This window comes from Thalassophryne amazonica, chromosome 6 (assembly GCF_902500255.1).
Source record: "Thalassophryne amazonica chromosome 6, fThaAma1.1, whole genome shotgun sequence".
Lineage (NCBI taxonomy): Eukaryota > Metazoa > Chordata > Actinopteri > Batrachoidiformes > Batrachoididae > Thalassophryne > Thalassophryne amazonica.
In genome coordinates, this window is record NC_047108.1 from 26,891,631 (window position 1) to 26,917,619 (window position 25,989).

At 42.6% G+C, this 25,989-nt stretch overlaps 1 protein-coding gene across 1 annotated transcript; it reads left to right on the forward strand.

Annotated features, from left to right (window-relative positions):
* The first annotated feature begins 213 nt into the window (after positions 1-213).
* LOC117511435 lies at positions 214-14,085 on the forward strand. Its single transcript, XM_034171461.1, is given in 6 exon segments — positions 214-2,437; positions 2,625-2,872; positions 6,818-7,004; positions 10,682-10,740; positions 11,976-12,166; positions 13,872-14,085. Coding segments are annotated over 6 exon segments (3,123 nt in total).
* Positions 14,086-25,989: the final 11,904 nt, after the last annotated feature.

Here is a 25,989-nt window from a genome sequence, read left to right on the forward strand (position 1 = left end):
TATATATATATATATATATATATATATATAGATAGATAGATAGATAGATAGATAGATAGATATACATATCTATATATATACATACACACACACACACATATATATATAGATAGATAGATAGATACATATACATATGTACATATATATATATATATATATATATATATATATATATATATATATATATATATATATATATATATATATATATATATGTGTCTGCTGGGTGAGAAACGCAGCGGTCAGCTCTCGTGTCCGAAGGAAGACATCAACCGCCACATAAGTAATACTTATAGCGACAGCATGAGAGACCAAGACCTCGGCCACTGTGAAGCCCTTGTATGCCCTCCTGAACCCAGCACCCTGTTTCACATCAGCGTACCCACTCTGAAGGAAGTCAAAGAGGTCATCAAAGCTTCCAGAGCGGCATCAGCACCGGGCCCAAGTGGGGTCCCGTACAAAGTCTTCAAACAGTGCCCCCGCCTGCTGGAGCACCTGTGGAAGATCTTTAGAGTGATCTGGAAAAGAGGGAAGGTACCCCAGCAGTGGAAGTATGCAGAGGGAGTATGGGTCCCCAAGGAGGAGAATGCAAAGGACATCGAGCAGTTCAGATCAATCTCCCTTCTCAGCGCAGAGTGCAAGGCCTTCTTTAAGATCGTTTCCAACCGCCTCATGCGATTTCTGCTGAAGAACTCCTACATCGATACCTCTGTGCAGAAAGGAGGAGTCCCAGGAGTCCCAGGGTGTATCGAGCACACTGGTGTAGTGACTCAGCTGATCCGTGAAGTGAGAGAGAGTAGGGGCGATCTGGCAGTACTTTGGCTGGACCTTGCCAATGCTTACGGGTCGATTCCACATAAGCTGGTGGAATTATCCCTGAGTAAATACCATGTCCCAGAGAAGATGCGCCATCTCATCCTCGACTATTATGACCATTTCAGTCTGAGGGTGTCCTCTGGGGCTTCAACATCAGATTGGCATCGTCTGGAAAAAGGCATCATTACCGGCTGCACGATCTCTGTGTCCCTGTTCGCCCTTGCCATGAAACACCACTATTCCGTCTGTGTCCGAAAAACCAGTGAAGAGCCTCGGAAAGCTGTTCACTGGCGATCTGAAAGACACCGCTGCACGCCAAGCAGCCGGATCTATCAGCATAACATCCTGCCTCGTCTCCTTTGGCCACTGGTGATGTATGAATTCCCAGTTACGACCATGGAGGGCTTTGAGAGCAAGATCAGCCAGCACCTGCGCAGGTGGCTCAGCCTGCCACGGAGTCTGAGCAGTATTGCGCTGTTTGGGCATGGGATTAAGCTCCAGCTTCCATTCAGCATTGTCACAGAGGAGTTCAAGGTAGCCTGGGCCAGAGAAGTCCTGCTCTACAGAGACTCCACTGATGGGAAGGTATCCTCAGCAGGTGTGGAGGTTTGCACAGGAAGGAAGTGGCATGCCCAGGACGCAGTGGAGAGAGCAGAGGCAAGGCTGTGGCACAGTACCTTGGTGGGTACAGTGGCCACAGGTCGGACAGGGCTGGGTAGCATCCCAAAGCCTTGCTTCAGCAGAGCTAAAGGGAAGGAAAGACGGAAGCTCATACAGGAGGAGATTTGGGCAGAGGTGGAAGAGGCTCGCTTCAGCAGAGTGGTGGGCATGAGCAAGCAGGGGGCTTGGACCAAGTGGGAGCATGTCACAAGCCGGAAAATCACATGGACTGAGCTGTGGAAGGCGGAGCCACATCATTTCAAGTTCCTTGTCCAATCGGTATATGATGTCCTCCCAAGCCCTGCTAACCTGTTCACCTGGGGTCTGACGGACTCAGCTGTGTGCCAGCTCTGTCAGAAGAAAGGATCCTTAGAACACATCCTCAGCTGTTGCTCAAAGGCCCTGGGAGATGGGAGGTATCGCTGGCGCCATGACCAGGTCCTGCAGGCAATAGCAGACACCATCTGTACCGGCATCAACATCAGCAAGGGACAACAACCAACCAAGAGCGCAATTGCTTTTGTCCGAGCAGGGGAGAAACCTCAGCCCTCCAAGAAGACTCAAGGGGGCCTGCTTACAACAGCAAGAGATTGGCAGCTTGTGGTTGATCTGGGGAGACAGTTGTGATTCCCGGACAAAATCGCAGCCACGACACTCCGTCCAGACATGGTGTTGATGTCAACGTCCAGCCGGCAGGTGGTGCTCCTTGAGCTAACAGTTCCCTGGGAGGACAGAATGGAGGAAGCCCAAAAGAGGAAGAGAGCAAAATATGCAGAGCTTGTGGCTGAGTGCCGGAGGAACGGTTGGAATGCCCGCTGCGACCCAATTGAGGTGGGCTGCAGGGGTTTTGCAGACAGATCCCTACACCGCGTCCTTGGACTCCTTGGGATTTGTGGACTGCATAGGCGAAGACCCACCAAGAACATCTTGGAAGCAGCTGAGAAGCTGTCAATTATGGGGAGTGCTTGTTTCCAGTTGTTCATTTTGATGTTCGTAGTGTGACGTTGGTTTGTTGTGATTCCAAATTTCTTCCCAAATTATTTTATTTTTTTGTTGCTTACACCCTTAAATGAGACCGAGTTTGCTTCTACAATGTTGATTTTCATTACAAATTTTACAGTACACTTTTTCTATTCATTGTACTGTAGGTCAGATCCTGATGGAGACAGATGCCAATCCAGGACCAGAGAAAAAGAGGCAGAGAACTGGAGCTCCCTGTGTGGTGTATGGCTGTAGCAATGAGGCTCAACATGGGTACTTCATGCACAAACTGCTAGGAAAGAAACCAAGTGGGCAGGAGCGATACAGTCCACTGCAGAGAGCTTGGATATCCTTCATAGGACAAAAAAGGCAGTTTGACACAAAGGTTGCCCGCACCTACAAGTCTGATATCGTGGTATGTTGTGGACATTTTCGTAAAGAGGACTATGATCGTATAGATGCCATGAGTTCAAGGCTGGACTTTGTACACACCCTTCATCACTGCTGAAAACCGCTGTACCGATCATTGATGTGGCTCAACATCCTTTCCACTCAGTTTTATCCAGTTCATCAGCCTCAACATCGACGCTTTATGCTTCTGTCCTTTTGTTATCATCTCAATATCCTATCTACCCATCTGCCAGTTTCCCTCCTTCAACAAGATCATCTTCAACAGCCTCACCATCAGCTTTTCCTCGTCGTGCTGTTTCTTCATTGTCCTACACATCTGTTACCACCACTATGACCTTTGTTTGTAGTTCATCGACCATTTCAGGCACATCTACCACTTCAGTCCTACACACTCCAAAGACATTAAACAGAGAATCAATCTACATTAGAAAAAAGATAGGCAAGCAAACATTTGTGTATATTATGTAAAGCTCATCTTGTAAATGTAATGAAAACAAGCATTCAATTGTGTGTACTGTTCCTCCTACATTCATTCCTAACAATGAAATAGGGGAGGAAATAATAGCCCCCAAAATATGAATCTGAGATAACCCCGATTTGGAGTTAACATTGAAAAAAGGGGGGGAAATTGGGAGCTTGAAAATATGCTAAAATCTACACAGACGACTCATGTAGTGTTGACCAATCTCAAAGAAAATGTACTAGACCTTTATCCCATAGATAACCAAGATTTCTCCATGGTCTAAATGGATCACTGTTTGATCCTCAAATTGGCAATTTAATCTTTATTTCACTCCGGCAACCTTTAGAAAAACAAATTCATGTAGTAGTAAAAACAATCCAGGTCTTAAATCTGGTTGAGTTCCCGGCTACAGGGGTGGCCGGATTTACCCTGCTTCATGCGAGGATTTTGTGAAGCCAAATTTTTACAGCCGGATGCCCTTCCTGCTGCCAACCTGGAACAGGTGGTGGTGAACTACCTGTACAGATAGTACTGGTTTACCAGGGTACCAGTAGCAGGTCCTCGAGGAGAAAAATACAAAAATTCATACCAAAAAAATTACAAATTTGCGCATGAAAAAAGCAGTTATACATTTTCCTCCATGTTGCCAATTTAGTGATTTCAATGATTATTTTCATTTAAACTTTTCTAATTAAAAAAAAAAGTTTAATGTACAGTGGCAGAAATAAATCCCTATAGGTCAGTGATTTTTGCTCTTTTGATGTGTATTTCATAGTTCATGGCATTCTAGTTTCAAAGAAAATGCCTAAGCGTCACTTGAAGGAGACGTCATCTGTGGGTTATTTGGTATTACAAAGAATAAAAAGTATTCATCTCTATTCATAATATCACAACACATTTTTCTTGTATTTTTGGTTAATTATTTTACAGGAAACGACAGCCATATATGCAGACTATGACCGACAAGAAGAGAAAAAAGAAGGAAGTTTGCCAAAGAAATCAAAGATGAACGATTGAGAGACTTTGTGAATAGAACTAAAGGAGTGCAGTGGAGCTCACAGGTCAGTATCAGTGTCAATATTATTACAGAATGCGATCCAGTTACTGCTGAAATGATCTCGCTGACACAGTGTCGTCACACTTTCTTGTTGAAAAAAAAAAAATCCCTTTTTCTCCTTAATAGCAGTTTGCTTGCCAAACCTCACTAACTTTGACATATTTTTTTTTTTCTTATCTGGCATGATATTTTACATGATTATTTTGTTTTACATGTATGACAGATGAGGGACCACAAAGTTGGGACAGACATACATGAACCCAGACGCTCTGTCAATGTTCAAACGAAGCCAAGAGGCATTTCCAAAGGTACGTTATCCGATATTTAATAAGAAGGAATCAATCGTCAATAGGAACAACAATCTGGCTAATAATTTCCTGCCAAAATGTTGTAAGTGAAGATACCCATCATGAATATGAAGGGCAAATTAATTCCATGGAAATTCATAATTCAGATACTGATATAAAATAACTTCAGTTTTAGATTTAGATTTTTTAATTTCAAATTTAGACTGCCTTGGTAAGAAACAAGAAACAAGGCCGATATACATTACAGTCCCTGAGCCTGCCACATTATGTCACTTTCGGCAGAAGTTTCAAGGGTCTTATCCCTGAGGAAGGCTGAAGTATCAGACAAACATTTGGATGTAATATTTTACCAAAAAATTTTTTTCTTATTTTTAGGGGAAAAGTTAACTTTTATTCATCAATCTTTTTTATTAGGTGTCTTGGATGACTATATCTAATACAAAGTATGCTAAATGGGGATGTGAAAATAATGCTCGAAATCAAGAAATGGGAGCCAATTAGGGTGCTTAGACTCATTGGGAATATACAGACAATAATATTTTGAGGGTGCACAGAGCCATTTTGGGGAGCCAATGTCCACTTGGCTCCTGCTAATGTCAAGCCTTGGAGTAATATCAAGTCATAGGTAACTGGCATTTTTTATTCTTCCAGAAATACAAGCAAGTGTTATCAAGAGGCCCTGTACTGATTCTGTATTAGTGCAACAGGCAGATGCTTCAACACAAACTGAAGAGGAGAGGACAGAAGAAGAGGCAGAGTTTTTTGTGATTCCAAAGATGCTGAAGTGGACGATGAAAAACATGATCCAACTTACCAAACAAACACATCCACTGGAATCTCTTTGGACAAAGAATTAATTAAAGTGTAAATATTTTTTTCTTCTAATTCTTCGATCTTCATGATACAAATTTAATTTCATTATTTTTCATTATTGCACCATATATATAATAAGTAACTGAAATGGGAATTTCATTTGATATCAAAGAAAATAAGAAATAAAAAGTTAGGTTTAGAATTTTCCTTTTTTTTAAACTTTGTTATAAAATTGCTGCATTTTAAAAGAATGTTATCTGTATCAATGTGTGTTTTTTGTGTTCTTTTTCTTTTCAGAACTCAAGCTTCAAATCTTCTTCAGGAGGATAAGTTTATAGTCTTCGAATCAAATTTGTTGACCCTGTTCCATACATCCCGATACTGTCAAACGAAGGAGTGGACACAGAAAAAATTCAACCTAAGTGCTTCGGGTCCCAGCTCCGAATCCGTGCAGCATGTATGAATTGTGAGAAAATCTGGGAGTGGGACTCTCAGCTCCGTATCAGAAGTTTTATGGCTGGGAACATACTCCTGTCAGCTGCAATCCTATTCGGTGGGGCCAGTCCTACAAAGGTGCTGCGTTGCTTGAACCATATAAATCTGAAGGTAACTGACTCTTAGTAATTACTTTTCCTGTTAGTCTGTTCGTCCGTCACGAAAATGTTAAAGTTTTTGTTTAACTTGCTCTCATTTCTTTATTTCAGCATCAGTTGTGTTAACACTTGGTACAAATGATCCTTGGGTAATACCATATATTTGTTGATCAGAATGAGAGGTCAAAGGTCATCTAGGGGTCAAAAAGTCAAATGATGTATTTCTGCATTAATTTTGTTCAAACTTGGAACAAACCATCAGTGGGTAATACATGTTTTGTTGATGAGAATGGGGAGGTCAAAGGTCATATAGTGGTCAAAAGGTCGTATTGCATACTTTATTGATCGCGAAAACAAGTGAGACTCATCATTTGCGAGCCACCTTGTTTTTATTTTTCTTTCACCATCTGCTCCACTCTTGGCGATTATTGCTTCCTATCTATCGTTGGAGACTTCGCCAGGTCACTGAGCCAAGTACAGGAGTTACTGTTTGATGGACCTCAAGAGAAAGATGATTCTGGATATCCAACTGGTTCAAGTAGTTATTACACAAATATTACTATTTTGTTTTTGATCAATTATTTCAATTTATAAAGATTGCATAAAATAGTTACTTTTGCTTTTCAGGAATTTATCTGGACTAGTCTATATTCAATACATCTTTATAAAAGTAACATTTCAGGTAATTCATCTTGATATTTCTTTTTCTTTACAGAGCAACGAAGTTACCTCGAGTAATGCCATGGAAAGGGAAGGACTAGAGAGATGTCTGGAAAAGTTAAGAGATTTGGGCCTGGAAGTTGGTACCCTCAATACAGACAGGCAAGCAGGCATTTCCAAGTTTGTTCGACTGAACTACCCAACCATAGACCACCGGTATGACGTGTGGCATATTGTCAAAGGTTCAAGGAAAATTCTCAAATAAGTAGCAGATCGATTCCTGAGGTGGAGTAAGTAGCATTTTCACAATGTCCTCCAGTTTTAATCAGTTTTGTCTACGATATTGTGATGGCCGGATTTATCCATGGCAATCATCCATAAACCATACCGTCCCAAAGACACAAACACTGTGGATCAGATTCATGACATTGCAATCATTTTTACACCCTTTTGCCACTCATTAAAACCTTCTCTATTAAATATTTCATTCTTGGGTACTTGCCTTGTCTATTTAATTCAGGAATCGAAAAGAAGCTGACAGCACTATAGAAGGTGAAGGATTGCCAGGATGCTCATCTGTGGAAGAAATCCATCGTCTATCATGTGTATTGGTGTGCCTTGTCAACGCCTGATGGAGATGGGCATATGATGGAGGCCAAATACAGGTCTATGTTTAATCATGTCCAGGGAATCCACGTACACGACACAGAGATCTTTCCTCAATGTCAACATTCAGAAGATTATCCCCAGCGTGAATGGTTGAGAAATGGTATGTCATGTTTCAATGTACAAATAACTCAAGTCATAGAGCTCGAGTGGGACCAGGCACACAACTGCATGCTTCTCAGTTTATTCACTTTCCAATTTCAGGGGGTATGGGGGTTGGTGATTTAGTCTCTAAATTGTAAGAGATCGCAGACCTCCACCAACATCCCCTTTTCCCAGGCATTAATACTGACGGGCCCATTTCAGGTTTGATAATCCCTTGTTTACTTCCAAATATCAGTGATATCTGCCTTTCTAGCCAAGATATAACCAAAAATATACATTAAATAGGATTTCTCATGCTAAATACAAATGGCCGCCATTTCCGTAATCCGGATCAGATCCAGATCCAACTTAACGCAATACTAGAGAGCCACACCCTATATGTCTGTGTAAAGTTTGAAATCAATTGGATGAGCGCCAACAGAGGCACGTTTTTTTGAAATTTCACCCATGTTAAAAGATAGGGATTTTTTTTTTCTTTTTCTTTTTTGTGACCTTGACCTTTGACCTAGCTATCCCAACATTAAATCAGTTCTAAGTTAGACCAGGTCTGATATGTTGACCAAGTTTGGTGATGATCAGTCAAACAACGTGGACGCTACATACAAACTCTGGCAAAAACATAACCTCCGTCCAAACTTCATTGGGCAAAGGTAATTACAGGAAGTTGCAATGCTAAAAAAATGACAAATACCTTTGCATTTCTTGTGAAATTTCCGATGACTAAAATTACATCATACACAAATAAACTTAATTACTTCACTCTCCTTTGCACAGGTTGTTGTTGTCAGGACTGCACTGGAATGAGAACAGTGATCGTGACCAGGGGACCAGGGAATGGCACTCCACTCTTCAAGCTCACATACCAGAAGCCAAAAGACAGGCAACTGGCCCTCAGCAAAGTGCTTACAGCATATACCTTTTGTGGGATGTATTTAGTTTGGTTGTACACAATTCTACAGATAATTCATAATTCACAGCATTAGTACAGCAAAACCTCACCCAACATGGTCAGACATGTGTCAATGTTTAAAATGCATTTTCAATACTGTTGCTGCTTTGAGGCCTTCATGTTACACTTATAAACATTTATAAAAGTAGGAAAAAAACTTAAGAATATGTGAAATATGTGAGTATTTAAAAATGTGAAAAAACGTGAGATCAGAAGTAAATAGTAAAACAAAATAACAGTTACGTTCATGATCAATGTACACCAGTTCACAATTAGGATGTATACATGTTCGTGGGCGTGTTTGCCTGAGTAATATTAAGCCTTTACTTTGTTTTTATAATATAATAATATTTAATGTTTTCAGACTATGTTGACATGCTTATGGAGGAAATGTCTCTGGTATCAAGTCAGCAGAAGCTTCGTGATGAAATACCAGAGTTGGGAGACATACCAACGTTGTCATCGAAGCATGATAGTGTATAAATGAATCTGCTTTGCTGTAGAATAATTATTTGTTCCCTCTTTTTTGAGGGGTGAGATCTTTGTTCAAAATCATGTAAAATGTCTAGATGCTGTATAAAATGTCCGTCTGATTTCATGCTATTGTTCAAAGTGTGGTGATTTCAATGTGGCTGCCATGGATTTGGAAAGCCTCACAAACACATCTCAAAATTTAACTTTTTGCCAAATTCAATATAAAATCTAATGAAGTGTTACAGTGGCTATTGCAGTAATGTAAATGCAGTTTCATTCACCACACAACTAGAAGGTAGCATAATATGGAGTTTTGGATTGTCTTTAAAGTTTGTTATGCGTACGCCCCGTAAGGGAGCCATAGGCATTATGTTTTCGGGTTGTCTGTCCATATGTCCGTGCGTCCGTACTTTTTTGTGAACAAGATTACTGAAGTAATACTAGTAGGGGCTTGACTTATTTTCACGTCACCTGGAATAAGTAACATAACAAAGTGACAGTTTGCTAAACCCAGAAGTGTGACAAGCAGTGTGGTTGTTAGATATTGCTGAGGATTCTTTGTTCCATGTCGCGTTGTGAAGCCCGCCAAAAATGTGTTATCTCCACCTTATACAGTATTGTATAGTAAAAATAAATTTTGTATTTGTTCGTAAAAACAATGGAGTTTGTCTGAATGGTGTGCGTCCAAATACATGCAACCACTTTAATTTTATAAGAATGGTGTTAAAACCTGGCATTGATGTTAAATACCAAATAAATGAACTTCATCCGGCTTTAAAAATTTTGCTTTCACAAAATCATCGCATGAAGCAAGGTAAATCTGGCCACCCCTGTAGCTGGGGACTCAACCGGATTTGAGAACTGGATTGTTATTTACTACTACATAAAGCGAGGTGAATCCGCCCACCCCCGTAGTCGGGGACTAAACCGGATTTAAAACCTGGATTTCTCTCTCTCTCGCTCTCTCTTGAATCATCAAAAAAAGATAGGTAAAGTTAACGTAAGGGAGTCATTTTGCTTGTCAACGATAACATCAGCCTTTAGCACCATGCTTCAAATCAACCAATGCACGACCCTGAATAATATTTCCCATTAGTGGTAATGTGAATGAAGTATACGAATATGAGGGACACAAAACTAAAAACTCACTTGAAACTAACTCACAAATAAACTCACTTGAGTACCACAGATTTCACTTAGGCAAGGTAGACTGTAGTCTAAACTGTCTGCAATTAATAATGAAAAACAAAACAAAATAGACATACAAATGGACTTGTCATTTAGTTATATACATGTAATATAATAATCAAATTCTTAATCACAAAATAGTGCAAGCCAATATCACCTGCGTAGCGAGAGCGAGACAAATTCATAGGTGTCACTTTTTATAGCCTAATATAGTAGAGCCTACACACAGTTCTTGGAGACAAACTGCAGCATATCTGATAAAATACTCATTGTTTCCATATCGTCATAACTTACAGCCAATTTCAGGTCAATGTGGCTAAATCAATGTAATTACGACAAAGGACCGCACAGGTAAAACAAAGATGTCGGTTTTCTTCATTACCTGTCCGTTTTATGGGTCTTTTGGGCAAAGCAAATTACGTGCTCAGTCTTGAACACTGCAACTAAAATGGCATGGTTTAGCATGGTCTTTAATTTTAATCGTTATCCAGTCGTCGCAGGTGAGTTGCTCTATAAATATTTGCCCCATCTGTGTAGGCGGCCTTGATCGTGTAGAGGACACAGGCTGGCAGCTGGACACGGATGTCTTTACCCAGGTATCCCCAGCACCAACGGACAAATTGCCGATATGAAACATAGTGATATCGCCTGCAGTGGATAAAAATAGAAACAAAAGATAAGATGCAATAAGAATCGAGCATTATGTTTTTTAGTAGAATGGTTTATACTGTGTACGCGGTGTTAAGCATTTAGCACCGTTCCCTCACTCCACCAAAGATTCTTGCTGGGAATCACTCCCAATAATGAGACTCTTTAATTTCTTTTCCTCGTTTATTTCAAGTAGAGGTGAAAAACCTTTAACACACAAACACCAGTGTAGGTTTCCACAATTTAAAAATACAATAAATATGTACACTAAATTATACACAACAACACTCAACATTTATGCTTAGCTCATAATTAGAATTAGGATAATTTGGCCAAATTTGTAATTTGTTAATTCATTGTTACTATCTATAATTCATTTTCACTTAGCATTTAAAACACACTATTCCATAATTCCATATTTTCTTAAAATTGGCAAGCATACAAATTTAATTTTAAATTAATTTTCCTAAGTTTCTAGAACTACCTCAACTAATCATTAAACCCAAACTTCCCAATATTCACACTGAAAGTGCACGTGAAGTCCATATTTACAAAGCACACCTCAAACGCACCACCAAACAATGACAGGAGTAAGTCAGAGGGGAGAGATGGAGAAAAGCGCTGCTTACCGGCAGTCCTCTTCAGTTTGTTTGGCGAGTTTGATGCGTGCATTTACACCGGTCATATTTTGCTTTTTCCTTTTATTAGAAGCCCATCTCCTTACCTACTTTTCCTCCTTCTTGCTCATACGCCCGTGCCTCTTGCTGTTTGCTGTGTGCTGATTACTTTGCACTTAGGCACTCAGCATCACATAACATACTATAAAAAGGGGCGGGGGGAACGGGGCATGTTTAACTCTGTTCACCGCAACACCCCCCACTCAACCTTTTTGTTTGCACTCAGAAAGGTTGCGAACTTGATGTCATAGAGGACAAGGATCATGCGTCTCCACAGGCAGAAGGACAATTAGCCGCCTGACACCTCTGTGCAACACTATTCCTGCCTTCCCCCCTTGCTCACAAGATTCTGTGTGATGGGTGGATGACTTTTGCTTTTGAACAGGGACACAATGGCCATGGGTAACTAGTACTTTTGCATCTCCTATGACACCTTTTGAGTCAGGAGCCACATCAACAACTCTTCCAAGTCTGAACTGTCCTCGTAAATCATTCTGATCACAAAGCCAGACCACATCCCCCACAGCGAGATTCCTCTTAGTAGTATGCCACTTTTGCTGAATGAAGAGATTTGGGCCAGCAAGCTGAGACCAAGCTTTCCAGAAGATGTTAACCTGGGTTTGAATCTCCTGGAGAAGCTTGTAGGGATAATTGGCAAAATCAAAGTCACCATCCTGAGAAGCTTGGCCCAAGAGGAGTGCATTTGGCGTCACATACTGAATACGGTCCTCTCGACTCTGAATTCTCGCATCAATTGGCCATTCATTTACAAGGTTAGCTGCCAACTGAATTGCTGTCAGGAACTCATTAAAAGTGAGATTTATTGTCTTGCCTAGACTTTGAAGATCTCTTTTGGTGATTCGTACAGCAGCTTCAGCTGCACCATTTCTATGTGGCAAATCAGCTGGGAGCACTTTCCATGTCCAACTCGTTCCGTTCTTTGCACCATATTCCTCCAAACTTTCAGCATCTTGATTTTGCAGGAAACAATACAAGTCTTTCGGTACAGCTCTTGCACCGATAAAGTTGGTCCCTGGATCTGACCAGACCTTATGGGGATGCCCTCTGATGGACACAAACCTTTGATAGGCCACGAGGAAGCTTTCTGTAGACATACTGCTGGCCACAACAACGTGTAAGGCCCTGCTTGCCATGCAGCAAAACACAACTCCCCAGACCTTCATGGAAACTCTCCTCTTAACATCATCTCTTACCAGGTAGGGACCAAACAAGTCGACAGAAGTAAACTGGAATGGTAAAGCAGGCCTAGATCTTTCCAAAGGCAAATTACCCATTACTTGTTGGCATACTTGAGCCTTGGCCTTCCTGCAGACAACGCATTGGTTGACTACCTTTTGGTCCAGCTTTCTCCCTTGTACAACCCAAGCCTTCTGTCCCATTCTTAGCAGGGTTCCAGCAACTCCTTCATGCCCTTCTTGATGACTTTGGCGGGCTAACAGAATCCCCAGCTAAGCGTCAAATGGGATCAGAGGAACAGCTAAGCAGTCTTGTATCCAATGCTGAATCCTGCCTCCACACACCAACAGCCCGGTAGTTTCGTCCCTGAACACAACCAGACGCTTTGTTGTGGTACTGGGGAAATTTACTCCTTCTTGGGCTGCTAAACATAAATCTCGGAAGGCATCGTCTCTCTCAGTTACAGTGACAACACCGGTGGACTGGATTGCTTCCCACTTTGATCTTCCCTTGGCTTTGACTTGCAGGAACTTTTTTGCAGCTCTCCAAACAAATGCCAATGCTTTTATCAGGCAAGTTAGATTACTGAACCGCTTTTCATCCAGCAGCTTTGTAGCTGTGGCCCTGGCAGGTGGCCTATGCAGATCTGCTTGGATCTGAGCCAGATTCTTCTTGGGCTCTAATTCTGCCCTGGCCCGGGTTTAAGCAGCAACAAAAGCTTTCTTCTGGATCCGTACAATATTTCCTCTTGCCTCAACAGCAACATCTTTAGCAGACTTTACCGACCACTCACTTTCAGGGAGGTTTAAAAACTCAGGCTCTTTCTGCCACCTGGAAACTTCATCCAAGTCTCTAGGCTCTGCCCCTCTTGTAATAATGTCCGCTACATTGAGTGGTCCAGAGATCCACCACCAGTCTTGTACGTTTGTACTGCCTTGAATTTCTCCAATTCGATTGGCGAAGAATGTTTGATAGCCATAGCTTTCACGTTGAATTGCTCCAAGAACAGTCCGGCTATCAACCAAATGAAAACATTTCTCGACACGAATTTTGCAGTGTCTCTGAAAATAGTTTTTGAGACGGGCAGCATAAACTGCTCCACAAACCTCCACCTTGACTGCATCACCTTTATGATCCAAAGATGTCAACTTGGCCTTAGATTCGACCAGCCGTATAATCACATCTTTTGGGCCTGTCCACCGCAGGTATAACACAGCACCATACGAGTGCTCGCTGCCATCCAAGAACGTAATTCCACATGGCTCCGCACTTGGGTCAGGTGTCAAAGACCTCGCGAATCTCAACTGCTGCAGTTCCGTGTCGTCTTCCATTAAACGAATAGCATCTTCCCGAAGACCATCAGATAAAGGCGTGTCCCATGTATTTTCTGATGGGCTGTACTGTACCTTCGCTTCTTGAAAGGCCCTTCTCACCAAGATAGCCCTCTTCTACTTAACTGGTGTTGCGAGCCCGAGCGGATCATACAGCCCAGAGACTTGACTTAAGAGTTGTCTTCGAGTGAGCGAGGTGCTTGCGGCCTTACCTCATTTTTCAACAGATTTTCTCCCAACCTCATCTTTTTTCTTCTGAGAGAAGTTCACAGCAACCATCAGATGGAGCTTGTCCTCTTCTAGGTCATAGCCAAGACCCAATGCTTTATTATCCTTCTCTGTAAGTTGGTTTGGGAGAACTATGATGGAAGGTTCATTCCTCTCTAAATCTTTGGATCCTGGCATCCCACTTTGGCCTGAATAGATCCACAGTTTTATCTGAAACCCTCCAGCTTCCAAGATCTGCTCAATGTTTGCTGTTATAAGCTTGAGTTTGCTGAGGTCGTTATGAGAGGTGAGAATGTCATCCACATAAGCGTCTTGCTCCAACATGCGATGCTCCTCTTTAAAGTTGTCAAACCTTGGGAGATTTGCAGTCTCGCGCATAACAACCTGAGCGATACAGCCTGCAGGTCTGTCACCAATGTTAACCCTTGTGATGGCATACTCCTGAATGTCCTCATCCTCAGAGTCTCTCCACAGGAACCGATGCAGATGGACTTCTTGGTCTTCAAGCCAAACTGAATTATACATCTTCTTGATGTCCCCGAGCGCGGCAAACATACCTTCCCGGAATCGTAGGAGGACAGCTCGGATGTTATACAGGACATCGGGGCCTTTCAAGAGGAGGTCATTTAGACTCTGGCCCCTGAACTTTTGGCTGCTGTTCCATACAAGACGAACTGGCATAGTAACTGAATGGGGGTTTGGCGCTATAAGATGGCTAATATACCACACTGACCCAGTCCATTTCTCTAGCTGCTCTTTTGAGAGCTTAACTGCAGCTCTCCTGTCAACCATCTCATGGACTTGTGCTTTATAAGCCACCTTACATTCCAGTTCTTTTGCCAATTGCTTTTCAGTCCTTAGGAACGTTACCTCGACCGCCCTTTGATTATTAGGCAATGTTGCCAAATCCTCCACCCAGGGATACTTGGCATGCCAGTGTGGCTCCTCACTATGATGATCTCCGGTCACATATGTCAATCCACTCCTTATTTGCTCTAATTCGCATTCCTCAGAAAGTGTCATCTCTTTTCCTCCAGGCTGACAGTTTCCACATATACAGCCGCCAGAACCTGGGTTAACAGGTGGCTCCGACGTTATCCCACCTCCACCAATTCATAAAATCCCGATTGGAGGCTGATGTAGTAGTCAGAATGATCTGTTGTAATGGGTCTGGACTTTTGGAGGTAACCTCTCTGTACTTAGTTGCTACAGTTCGCGTGGAGCGTGCGAAACGTGTCCTGGAGCCATGAGCTGTGACTGTGGCCTCTTCCAGCAGGTCTGGGTGTGAGCCACCCACTGTTTTGCCAAGAGGGCCATCCCACAAAACCAGATCCCCGTCAGAACATACCTTTTGAGGGACCAATTGGCCCTCCTTATGGCTGATGAGAAGTTTGATTTGTGTGGGTCGGACCAACTCTTGGAGGGGAACACCAGGAAATATTTTTCGCAGTTTCTTCGGTGACACGTGACGATTTACCTCAGCAATACTATCGAGCCCGTAACAAACAAGCTGATGTGATCTTAGAGTACCCTTTGATGTTGTGACCGTGATCTTCAGGAGGTATCGTTTTGTGTTCACAGTGACTTGCATCCCACCAACACTGTGGACTATAAGTGTCACATCCTCACTTCTCAAACCTAGTTCATCAGCAGCCTCGTGAGTAATGTAATTGGTGTCAGATGCCAAGTCTATCAAAGTCCCGATTTTTTGGCCAGTGTTTGCAGGGACCTCCAAGATCATCATTATAACTGGGTATTCATGCAGCCCATAAACTACGCCCAGGTACAGCTGCACTGAATGTTTTTGAGACAGTATTACAAAAGACGTTCCGACACTCCTGTGCAATCTCGGGAGGCAGCCTGGCCAGAAGCTCTTCCTTGGCCTCTGTGTACTTTCTTCCTCCACCTCCCACTGGGCTCGGTTTTGGCCTTTTTGAATCACTGCCCTTGCTTCTAAATTTGGAACAAAGGTAGTAGTGATGACTTTGGGTCTGAGAATCCTTACATACCTCATTTCTGCACAAAAAGGTTGTTTTACACTCTTCAACAACATTGTGCACCTCTAAGCATTTCCCACAAGCTCCAAGCCTCCTTACTGCTTCTTTCTTTTCTGCTAACTTGAGGGTTTTGAACTTTTTACAGTAGAACAACTTCTTCATGTGGCCACTTTCTCCACACACAACACAAGCTAGCGGGATAAACGATTTGGTGGCCTTTGTCCGGGCTTACCTTTGTGGGATCTTTGGCTCTCTCCTACCAGAATCATCATCCCTTAAGTGTTCCAATTGTTCATAGATCCTCTCCTGCTTTTTCAGAGACTTCAAGAGTTCATCAAACCTGTCATCAGGCGACACAGTCTCCTCTACTTCTGAGGCATAAACCAGCCACTCTTTCTTTAGACTCTCTGGCAGCTTACTTTACAGGGACTTAATGATAAATGGATTTTTCAGGGCGCCTGTATTTTCCACCTCTCTGAGATCCTACAAAGCCTTTTCAATCATTTGAATCATGTCCACTATTTTCCTAGGTTGACGACTTCTTACTGGTGGCAGCGCCTGCAGGTCCTCAACAGTTTCTAAGGCAATTGTGGTCTTGTTCCCATATCTGTTTTCGAGGACACGAAAAATTTCATCAGCTGTTCCATATGTCGACAAGCGAAGGTTTCGCCCAACCTTTTCCTCGAGACTGTCCAAAAGCTGGAATTTCTTTACTTCCTTAGAGCCAGTAGGCTCCCCTTGCTTTTGGAGTGCCTCCCAATCCTTTCTCCAGGAGTAAAAGTTCCGCTTATTTCCATCAAACCATGGCAGGGCTGTCGGTCTCAACTTTATGGCTGCTGACTGGAGACAGGGTGATCCCACAGATAAACAACTTTGCTCAAGCTTTGCCTGCATCAGTTCAGCCTTTCCCGAGACCAACTCAGGTACAGAGGCTTCCAAGCTCCACATACGTTCCCTGAACATCACTCTGCTCTGCAGCAGGGTTCCAACGGTTCCAATTCCGAAGAGCTTCTTTGGCCGCTTTTACAAAACCCTCAAGATTATTTAGCATGAGCTTGTACACCTCCAACTTTACGTCTGGGCGACCTGTCAAAAGCCGCTTGCTCTCCCTTTCAGCTGTTCCCAGAGTGAGAGAAACCTCTGGGCTGCCAAAATTGTTCCATAGTACCTTCTGAATGACCCCCTCAATCTCCCCAAGTCTCTGCTCACACTCGTCCGCAACCCTCTTTATATCCAAAGCCCAGTTCTCTTAGATCTTCTCCTCCCCTTCCTCATTTGTCTCAGCATACATAGCTTCCAACCCATTGTTGGCTTCGATCACCTTATTGGCCTCCAGTGTAACCTTAGTGAAGGCTTCCACAAGATCTTCTGCTGACATTTTTGAACATGACTTCACTATTGAGTTTGCCAGCTGAGAGAGCCTCTGCTTGGATATCGTCCTTTCGCGCTTCAGTTGTTGCAAAGACTTTAACTCAGCCATCTTCCTTCTTATTTAGGCCAAGCTTGTGTTTAGACGTTACAGCTGGAGCTTTGGACAGAGGGTATAGAGCATTAGGCGTGGAGGCTGGAGCGTTTGGTCAGAACCTTGGGCCAAAGGATAAAGCACAGGGTCGGGAGGATGGAGCTGGAATTTTGGGCTGGAACACCTTTTTGTGAACGTCCTTGTCAACCAGCTTGACCCGGTTTTTCACTGTTACGCGGTGTTAAGCATTTAGCACTGTTCCCTCACTCCACCAAAGATTCTTGCTGGGAATCACTCCCAATAATGAGACTCTTTAATTTCTTTTCCTCGTTTATTTCAAGTAGAGGTGAAAAACCTTTAACACACAAACACCAGTGTAGGTTTCCACAATTTAAAAATACAATAAATATGTACACTAAATTATACACAACGACACTCAACATTTATGCTTAGCTCATAATTAGAATTAGGATAATTTGGCCAAATTTGTAATTTATTAATTCATTGTTACTATCCATAATTCATTTTCACTTAGCATTTAAAACACACTATTCCATAATTCCATATTTTCTTAAAATTAACAAGCATACAAATTTAATTTTAAATTAATTTTCCTAAGTTTCTAGACCTACCTCAACTAATCATTAAACCCAAACTTCCCATTATTCACACTGAAAGTGCACTGAAGTCCATATTTACAAAGCACACCTCAAACGCACCACCAAACAATGACAGGAATAAGTCTGAGGGGAGAGATGGAGAAAAGCGCTTCTTACCGGCAGTCCTCTTCAGTTTGTTTGGCGAGTTTGATGCGTGCATTTACACCGGTCATATTTTGCTTTTTCCTTTTATTAGAAGCCCATCTCCTTAGCTACTTTTCCTCCTTCTTGCTCATACACTGCAACGCCCGTGCCTCTTGCTGTTTGCTGTGCGCTGATTACTTTGCACTTAGGCACTCAGCATCACGTAACATAAAAAGGGGCGGGGGGAACGGGGCATGTTTAACTCCGTTCGTCGCAACACCCCCCACTCAACCTTTTTGCTTGCACTCAGAAAGGTTGCGAACTTGATGTCATAGAGGACAAGGATCCTGTGTCTCCACAGGCAGAAGGACAATTAGCCACCTGACACCTCTGTGCAACACTATTCCTGCCTTCCCCTCTTGCTCACAAGATTCTGAGGGATGGGTGGATGACTTTTGCTTTTGAACAGGGACACAATGGCCAGGGGTGAGTAGTACTTTTGCATCTCTTACGACACCTTTTGAGTCAGGAGCCACATCAACAACTCTTCCAAGTCTGAACTGTCCTCGTAAAGCATTCTGATCACAAAACCAGACCACATCCCCCCACAAAACCAGACCACATCCCCACATCCACGTAACATAAAAAGGGGCGGGGGGGCATGTTTAACTCGCTGCAACAATGTACTAATACTCGTAGTATGTACTCACTGGAGCAGCCAGGGGGCTATTCAAATGGGCCAACTAGTAACATATCTCTCCTGAAAATGATCTTTGGCTTTTCACGTGAGGTAAATCTGCCCTACGATTGGATTTAGGAAAATGATGTGATGGTGAACCAATTCTGATTGGACACTCACATTGTGCATGTCATCACACAGCTTCTATGAGGAGTACAAAGATGGCCGATGGCTGGCTTGAAAGTCTGCCGAGTTAACTTTTCAGCAAAAAAAAGTAAGTTTCTATCTCATATCATTAAAAAGTTATTTATAATTTAGTAAAGCTTGATCTTAGCCGTCGTATACGATGGCGTCTGCCACAGAGGGTTATACATGTTAAAAAAAACAAAAAACAGTAGAACATACAATCATTCAAAACCTTACCAGTTTCTTAAATTATGTGGGTCAAGTCTGCTAAGATCCATGTTTTGGCCTGCCAGTTCACCCCACACTTGGATCAGCGGCTTCCCCCGTCGCGGCTCGGGTTCGTGCTGGTAGGGTCTTAGCTGTGTGTCCAGCAGCCTCGCTGCTTCTCCACCTTGATCTCCTCTGTCATTTTCCTCATCAAATTCTCCGATATCACCATCATATTGGTCACTATTTGAGCTATCTGAGCTACTGCTAAGATCATCAGGATCCTCTACTTCGACTTCCATATCGAGATCGATCTCACTGTCCGACAATTTGTCATTTTCAAGCATTCGAATTGAGAAATAGCTAGTATTGCATTCACTCAACGCGCGGGATCGGACTGAAGGCGTTAGCACTCTGTCTTCTCTCTTACGTCACAGCAATGTCCCGGATGTACACACGGTTTTCGTGGAGGGCCAAATTTTAGCTGCAAATTTGTCATTTTTAAACAAAGATTTCTCCGCTGAATTACAAATTTGGGCTTGCAGATTTACTTTACTGCATTCATAAGGGTCTTATAAATACATATCAGCTATTTCTTTCTGAGATCTGACCACATTTATTAAAAAAAAAAAAAACAGGTCTACTTTAAACAAAATTGGGCAGGTGCATAAATTTCAGCACCCTTGTCATTTTATTGATTTGAATACATTTAGCGCTAATTATTGTAACACAAAATTGGTTTGGTAAGCTCATTGACCCTTGACCTCCTTACACAGGTGAATCCAATCATGAGAAAGGGTATTTAAGGTGGCCATTTGCAAGTGTTCCCCTCTTTGCATCTCTTCTAATGAGTGGCAACATGGGAGCCTCTAAACACCTCTCAAATGACCTGAAAACAAAGATTGAACAACATCATGGTTTAGCGGAAGGATACAAGAAGCCATCTCAGAGATTTCAGCTGTCAGTTTCCACTGTGAGGAACATAGTGAGGAAATGGAAGACTGCAGGCATAGTACTAGTTAAGGCCTGAAGTGGCAGGCCAAGAAAAATCTCAGATAAGCTGAAGCGAAGAATGGTAAAAACAGTCATAGGCAACCCACAGACCTGTTCCAAAGACCTACAACATGATCTTGCTGCAGATAGTGTCTCTGTGCATCGTTCAACTATACAGCGCACTTTGCACAAAGAGATGCTGGATGAGAGAATAATGCAGAGGAAGCCTTTTCTGCATACAGTCGCTTGAGGTATGCTAAAGCACATTTGGACAACCCAGCTTCATTTTGGAATATGATTCTGTGGACTGATGAAACTAAAGTAGAGTTATTTGGACATAACAAGGGGTGGTATGCATGGCAGAAAAAGAACACAGCATTCCAAGAAAAACACTTTCTACCTACAGTAAAATTTGGAGGTGGTTCCATCATGCTGTGGGGCTGTGTGGCCAGTGCAGGTACTGGAAATCTTGTTAAAGTTGAGGGTCACGTGGATTCCAGTCAATATCAGCAGATTCTTCAGAACAACTTTCAAGAATCAGTGACAAAGTTGAAGTTGCACCAGGGCTGGATCTTTCAACAAGACAACGACCCTAAACACTGCTCAAAATCCACTAAGACATTCATGCAGAGGAACAAGTACAATGTTCTGGAATGGCCATCTCAGTCCCCAGACCTGAATATTATTGAAAATCTGTGGTGTGATTTTAAGTGGGCTGCTCGGAAACCAACAAACCTGACTGAACTGGAGATGTTTTGTAAAGAATGGTCCAAAATTCCTTCAACTTGAATCCAGACTCTCATTGGAAGATATAGGAAGCATTTAGAGGCTGTTATTTCTGCAAAACGAGGATCTACTAAATATTGACTTTTTTTTTTCTGTTGGGGTGTCCAAATTTATGCATCTGCCTAATTTTGTTTAAAGAATTATTGCACACTTTCTGTAAATCCTATAAACTTCATTTCACTTCTCAAATATCACTGTGTTTGTCTGCTATATGATATATTTAACTGAAATTGCTCATCCCAAAAAAAACAATGATTTATAAAGGAAAATCTTGGAAATCATCAGGGCTATCCAAAACTTTATATACAACTGTACATATGACTAACTGACTTACCCATTCTACACACAGGTAATAGAGAAGAATTTTAGAATTTCTTTCATGTCAATTTAGTTAAGGTGTAGTAAGTTGCACTGCATTGTGTGTATGTTGTCAAACTTAATTTTCATAGAGCAATTTGTGACCTTCATGAGACTGAAGTGAATGATGATAAAAAAGGTGACAGCATGTCATATCATTGCAATGCTCTGGCATGCTGTCTACAGCAGGTATATTTTAATTGAAAAAAAAACATGCGCCTTAACGCGTAAGCGGCATGCGCTTACCCATTTGGATTGCAGTTAAAGTGCACCCTAGCCATCTGCTACTACGTAGTATTAAAGTGTCATGTTTCCTACCTGACCTGAGTACCATGTGAACTGGGAAAATAAGGCTTCATTTCCATTGTAATGCATTCCATAATATTCTCCAAAGAAAAAGACATGTTTTGTATAATTTGACTTTGATAATTTGAACATACATAAAGTGCCCCACCACCGCCCTGTTTCTTCATCCTATTTGTGGCAAAAAAAAAAAATCATATCCCTCAAACTGGACATTGTCAACCTGCTCCTCTCGCAACCAAGTCTCATTAATCGCAATGACAGAAAAATGTTTATTAGATGTTTTTAAGCAATACTGAATTTTTGAAAAGTTCATAAGAAGACTTCTACTATTAAAGTGTATTATGGAAAAACTCCCATTTGTCAAAGAATATTTGTTCAGTTGCTCTTCAGTAAGGTATTGACAGTGATGTGTCTTATTTTCCCGAAAAAAAACAAAAAAACAATCTGGATCAATGTTATTTTCAATGTTATGAAAACTATATTCAGTGTCATCAAAAAATTTTAACTTTAACTCCTGTGCAGGAGTAAGTTGTGATAAGGCTGTTGTCATAATAATCGAAACATAATTCTCAACCGAAAAAGCAATGTAGCAAAACTAACTTCCCGATGTAAACCAAGACATGATGTGGAATCTCTCAGAATTAGACCTTTAACAAATAGTGAAGCATTCTTAGTCAAATCAATCAAACTGGCTCATGTTCCGAATACAAAGACCTCTAGCAATTTCGGGAGCATCCTTCGGTTTGATAAAAACCTTACAATTTGTGACCCAGACTGAATTTATTTTACCTTGTTTTTAAGCAGCCTTGCTTTCCTGTCAATGTCTGTGTTTTTTAGTAAGATCTTCGTTGATGTAAACATTCATGTCTTTCTGCTTCCTTCCCTGTTTGAGAAGTTCAACTTTGTGCCTTCTATTTGCGAAATGGACGATGATTATTGGAACAGATGTCTTGTCTCGGAATGGTAAGGTGTGACAAGCTTCGATGTTATCGTTGTTGATGACAATAAGTTTACTATGGAGGAATGCAGTTACCTGTTCCTCCGTGGTAGCCTCATGACCGCCGCCCTCAGTAGTAACTCCCGTTACCGCTTGTGAGAAGGACCTAGGTTTAATTTTTAATCCAGTAATGATGACATCGTTCATTCTAGAATACTGTTCCAAATCAGACTCCCGATTTTTCAGATATGACATTTTCTGTTCGTATTCAGTATTTTGTTGCTTCAACTGCTTGATTTCTCCCAGCAATTCTGTAATGATACAGCCCTGCTTTAACAAAAAAGCCATTTCCGCAGATAACAAGTAAATAGACTCCTTTAATTCATACATGTCTTTTTGGAGATTTTTTTAAAGCTATATTGCATGAAGGACAGAGTAGTTCTTGAATAAAAAACAAATCACGCTGCCACTGTTGCCAAAACTCCAACATGCCTTGAGGAGCCTCGGGCTTGGCGAGACACTTTCAATGGGCTGCGATGACCCTCGTGCCTGGCTGGGCACCTCTGACGGGCCGCGATGAGCCTCGGGCTTGGCTTGGATCTATGAAGTGGACCTGCTTCAGCACTGCGGACCAGAATGGATCCATGATGCTGCAGCGAGGCCGAGGTGGGCCACCGACGCAATCGCGGGGGCTGCAGCGGGTGCTGGGCTGCTGGATTACCGGCCACGAAGGAACCGCGGGTCAAGAACTACGACGCTGTCGCGGGCCGGGATGGACCTGCAATGCCGACACGGGCCTGGATGACGGACCCAGCAACGGTAAGCACTCACGCTGCTCCAATCCATCACGTCATGCTGCTCGATGTCTGCTAACGGATTGGGGCCTCTGACGCTGCAGTGGGGCTGGGTTAGACCGCCGATGCTGCTGCGGGCCTAGGTTGTTGGCCTCCAAGGAACTGCGGGGAGCAGCGGGCCTTGGTTGGGCCTCTGACACTGCTTGCAGGCCTAGGTTGTTGGCCTCTGAGGAGCAACTGGCCTGGTTGGGCCTCCGACACTGCTACGGGCCTGAGTTGGCTGCCTTCGAGGAGCCGTGGGACTGGATGGGTCTGGGACGCTGCTGCGGTCCAGGTAGGTGGACACCAATGTGGCTGCGGGCTGTATCAAGCCAATTCTGCTCAGAATACACTGTCAGCACAAATGCCGACCATCTGTTCTGCTACTCCCTTTCATCATTGTCTTGTGGCTGCACTGCAAGACAATGATGAATATATATATATATATATATATATATATATATATATACACACACAGTTGGAGAGCATATATATATATATATATATATATATATATATATATATATATATATATATATATATATATATATATATATATATATATATGCTGTCCAACTGTGTTATGGCTTATGACAAATGGGGGTGTGGAATCCATTAACTTAGCAGGGAAATTACTACAGCAAATCCACTACGGTGATAGTGCAGTTTATCTGCCAGGGAGGGAAATTCAAGAAGTACAGACTGTGGCCTGCTTCCATAGACATAGATAGATAGGTAGGTAGGTAGATAGATACTTTATTGCTCCCAAAGGAAATTGTGCGTTGTCCATGCTCCAAGGATAGATAGAATTAAAAGATACAATAAAATGGAAGGAACAAAGCCCACCACAAAATAAATAAATAATTACTAAAAACTAGCTGCTAAGGCACATTCTCCCTCCTGCTCCTCCCAGCAGAGGCCTCATTAAACAGCCTGATGGCACATGGAACAAATGAGTTCCTCAGTCTCTCTGTAGAACATCTCAGTGAGAGGAATCTCGAGCTTACTGAGCTTCTCTGGATGGAGAAGACAGAGTTCAGAGGGTGACTCCCATTAGACAAGATGGCATGGGTCTTTGTGAGTGTTCTCTGCTTCACCACTATCTCCACAGAGTCCAAGCCCAGACCCACTACAGAACCGGCCCTCTTAATGAGCCGGGTCAGTCGATGAATGTCCTTCTTAAAAGCACTCCCTCCCCAACACACCGTAGCAGGTGCACTAACTTAGGGCAGACTCTGAACGAGGCCAGCCTTCTGAGAAAATACATTCTGCTCTGGCCCTTCTTATAAGCAGTGTCCATGTTGGCTGCCCAGTTCAGCTTATTGTCCAGATGTAGTCCCAGGTACTTATACGTGGAGACCACCTCCACCTCCACTCCACCGATGTTAATGGGCTGCAGAGAGGGTGGCGCCCGGCGAAAGTCCAACACCATCTCCTTTGTTTTAGTGGTGTTCAACACCACTGCACAAAGTCCTTCACCAGGCCTCTGTACTCCCTCTCGTCCCCCTCCCGAATACATGCCACAATTGCAGTGTCATCTGAGAACTTCTGCATGTGACATGTATTGGAGCTGTAATGAAAGTCCGTGGTATAGAGGGTGAAGAGGAGAGGAGAGAGAGCACTGTGCCCTGAGGTGCTCCAGTACTGCAAGTCAGAGTTGAAGACCTGCAGTCCCCCACCCGGACAAACTGCAGTCTATTGGTAAGGTAGTCTGAGATCCAGCTCACTAGATGGGGGTCCACAGCCATGATGTTGAGTTTATCCTGGAGAAGGCTGGGGTAGATGGTATTAAAAGCACTGGAGAAGTCAAAAAATAGCATTCTCACAGTGCATCCCCCCCATCCAGGTACTTAAGAGCATGGTGTAGGAGGTAGAGGACCGCATCCTCAACACCCACCCTCTCCCGGTAGGCAAATTGGAGAGGATCCCTCACTGCCTGCACCTGGGGCTGCATGAACTGCAGAACCAGTCACTCCAAAGACAGAGCTGTCTTGTAATGTTTTTGTTGTTGTTATTTTTAAACTTAATTTGTAGAAAAAAAAAAAAAAGAAAAAAAAAAAGCCAAAAAGTTGATTTGACCACCATCTGATATAACCGGGTTAAAATAAATAGAACACTGCCATCTACTGGTACCCAGACGCGTAGTACTTCTTGGGGCGAATACTGCCATGAACACTACTGGCCAGTAGATGGCAGTAGCGGCCTTGAAAACTTGCCAAACAAAATTCCAGACAATCCGTGTCTGCTACATTTAACTTTTAAGATGCATGGAATTTAA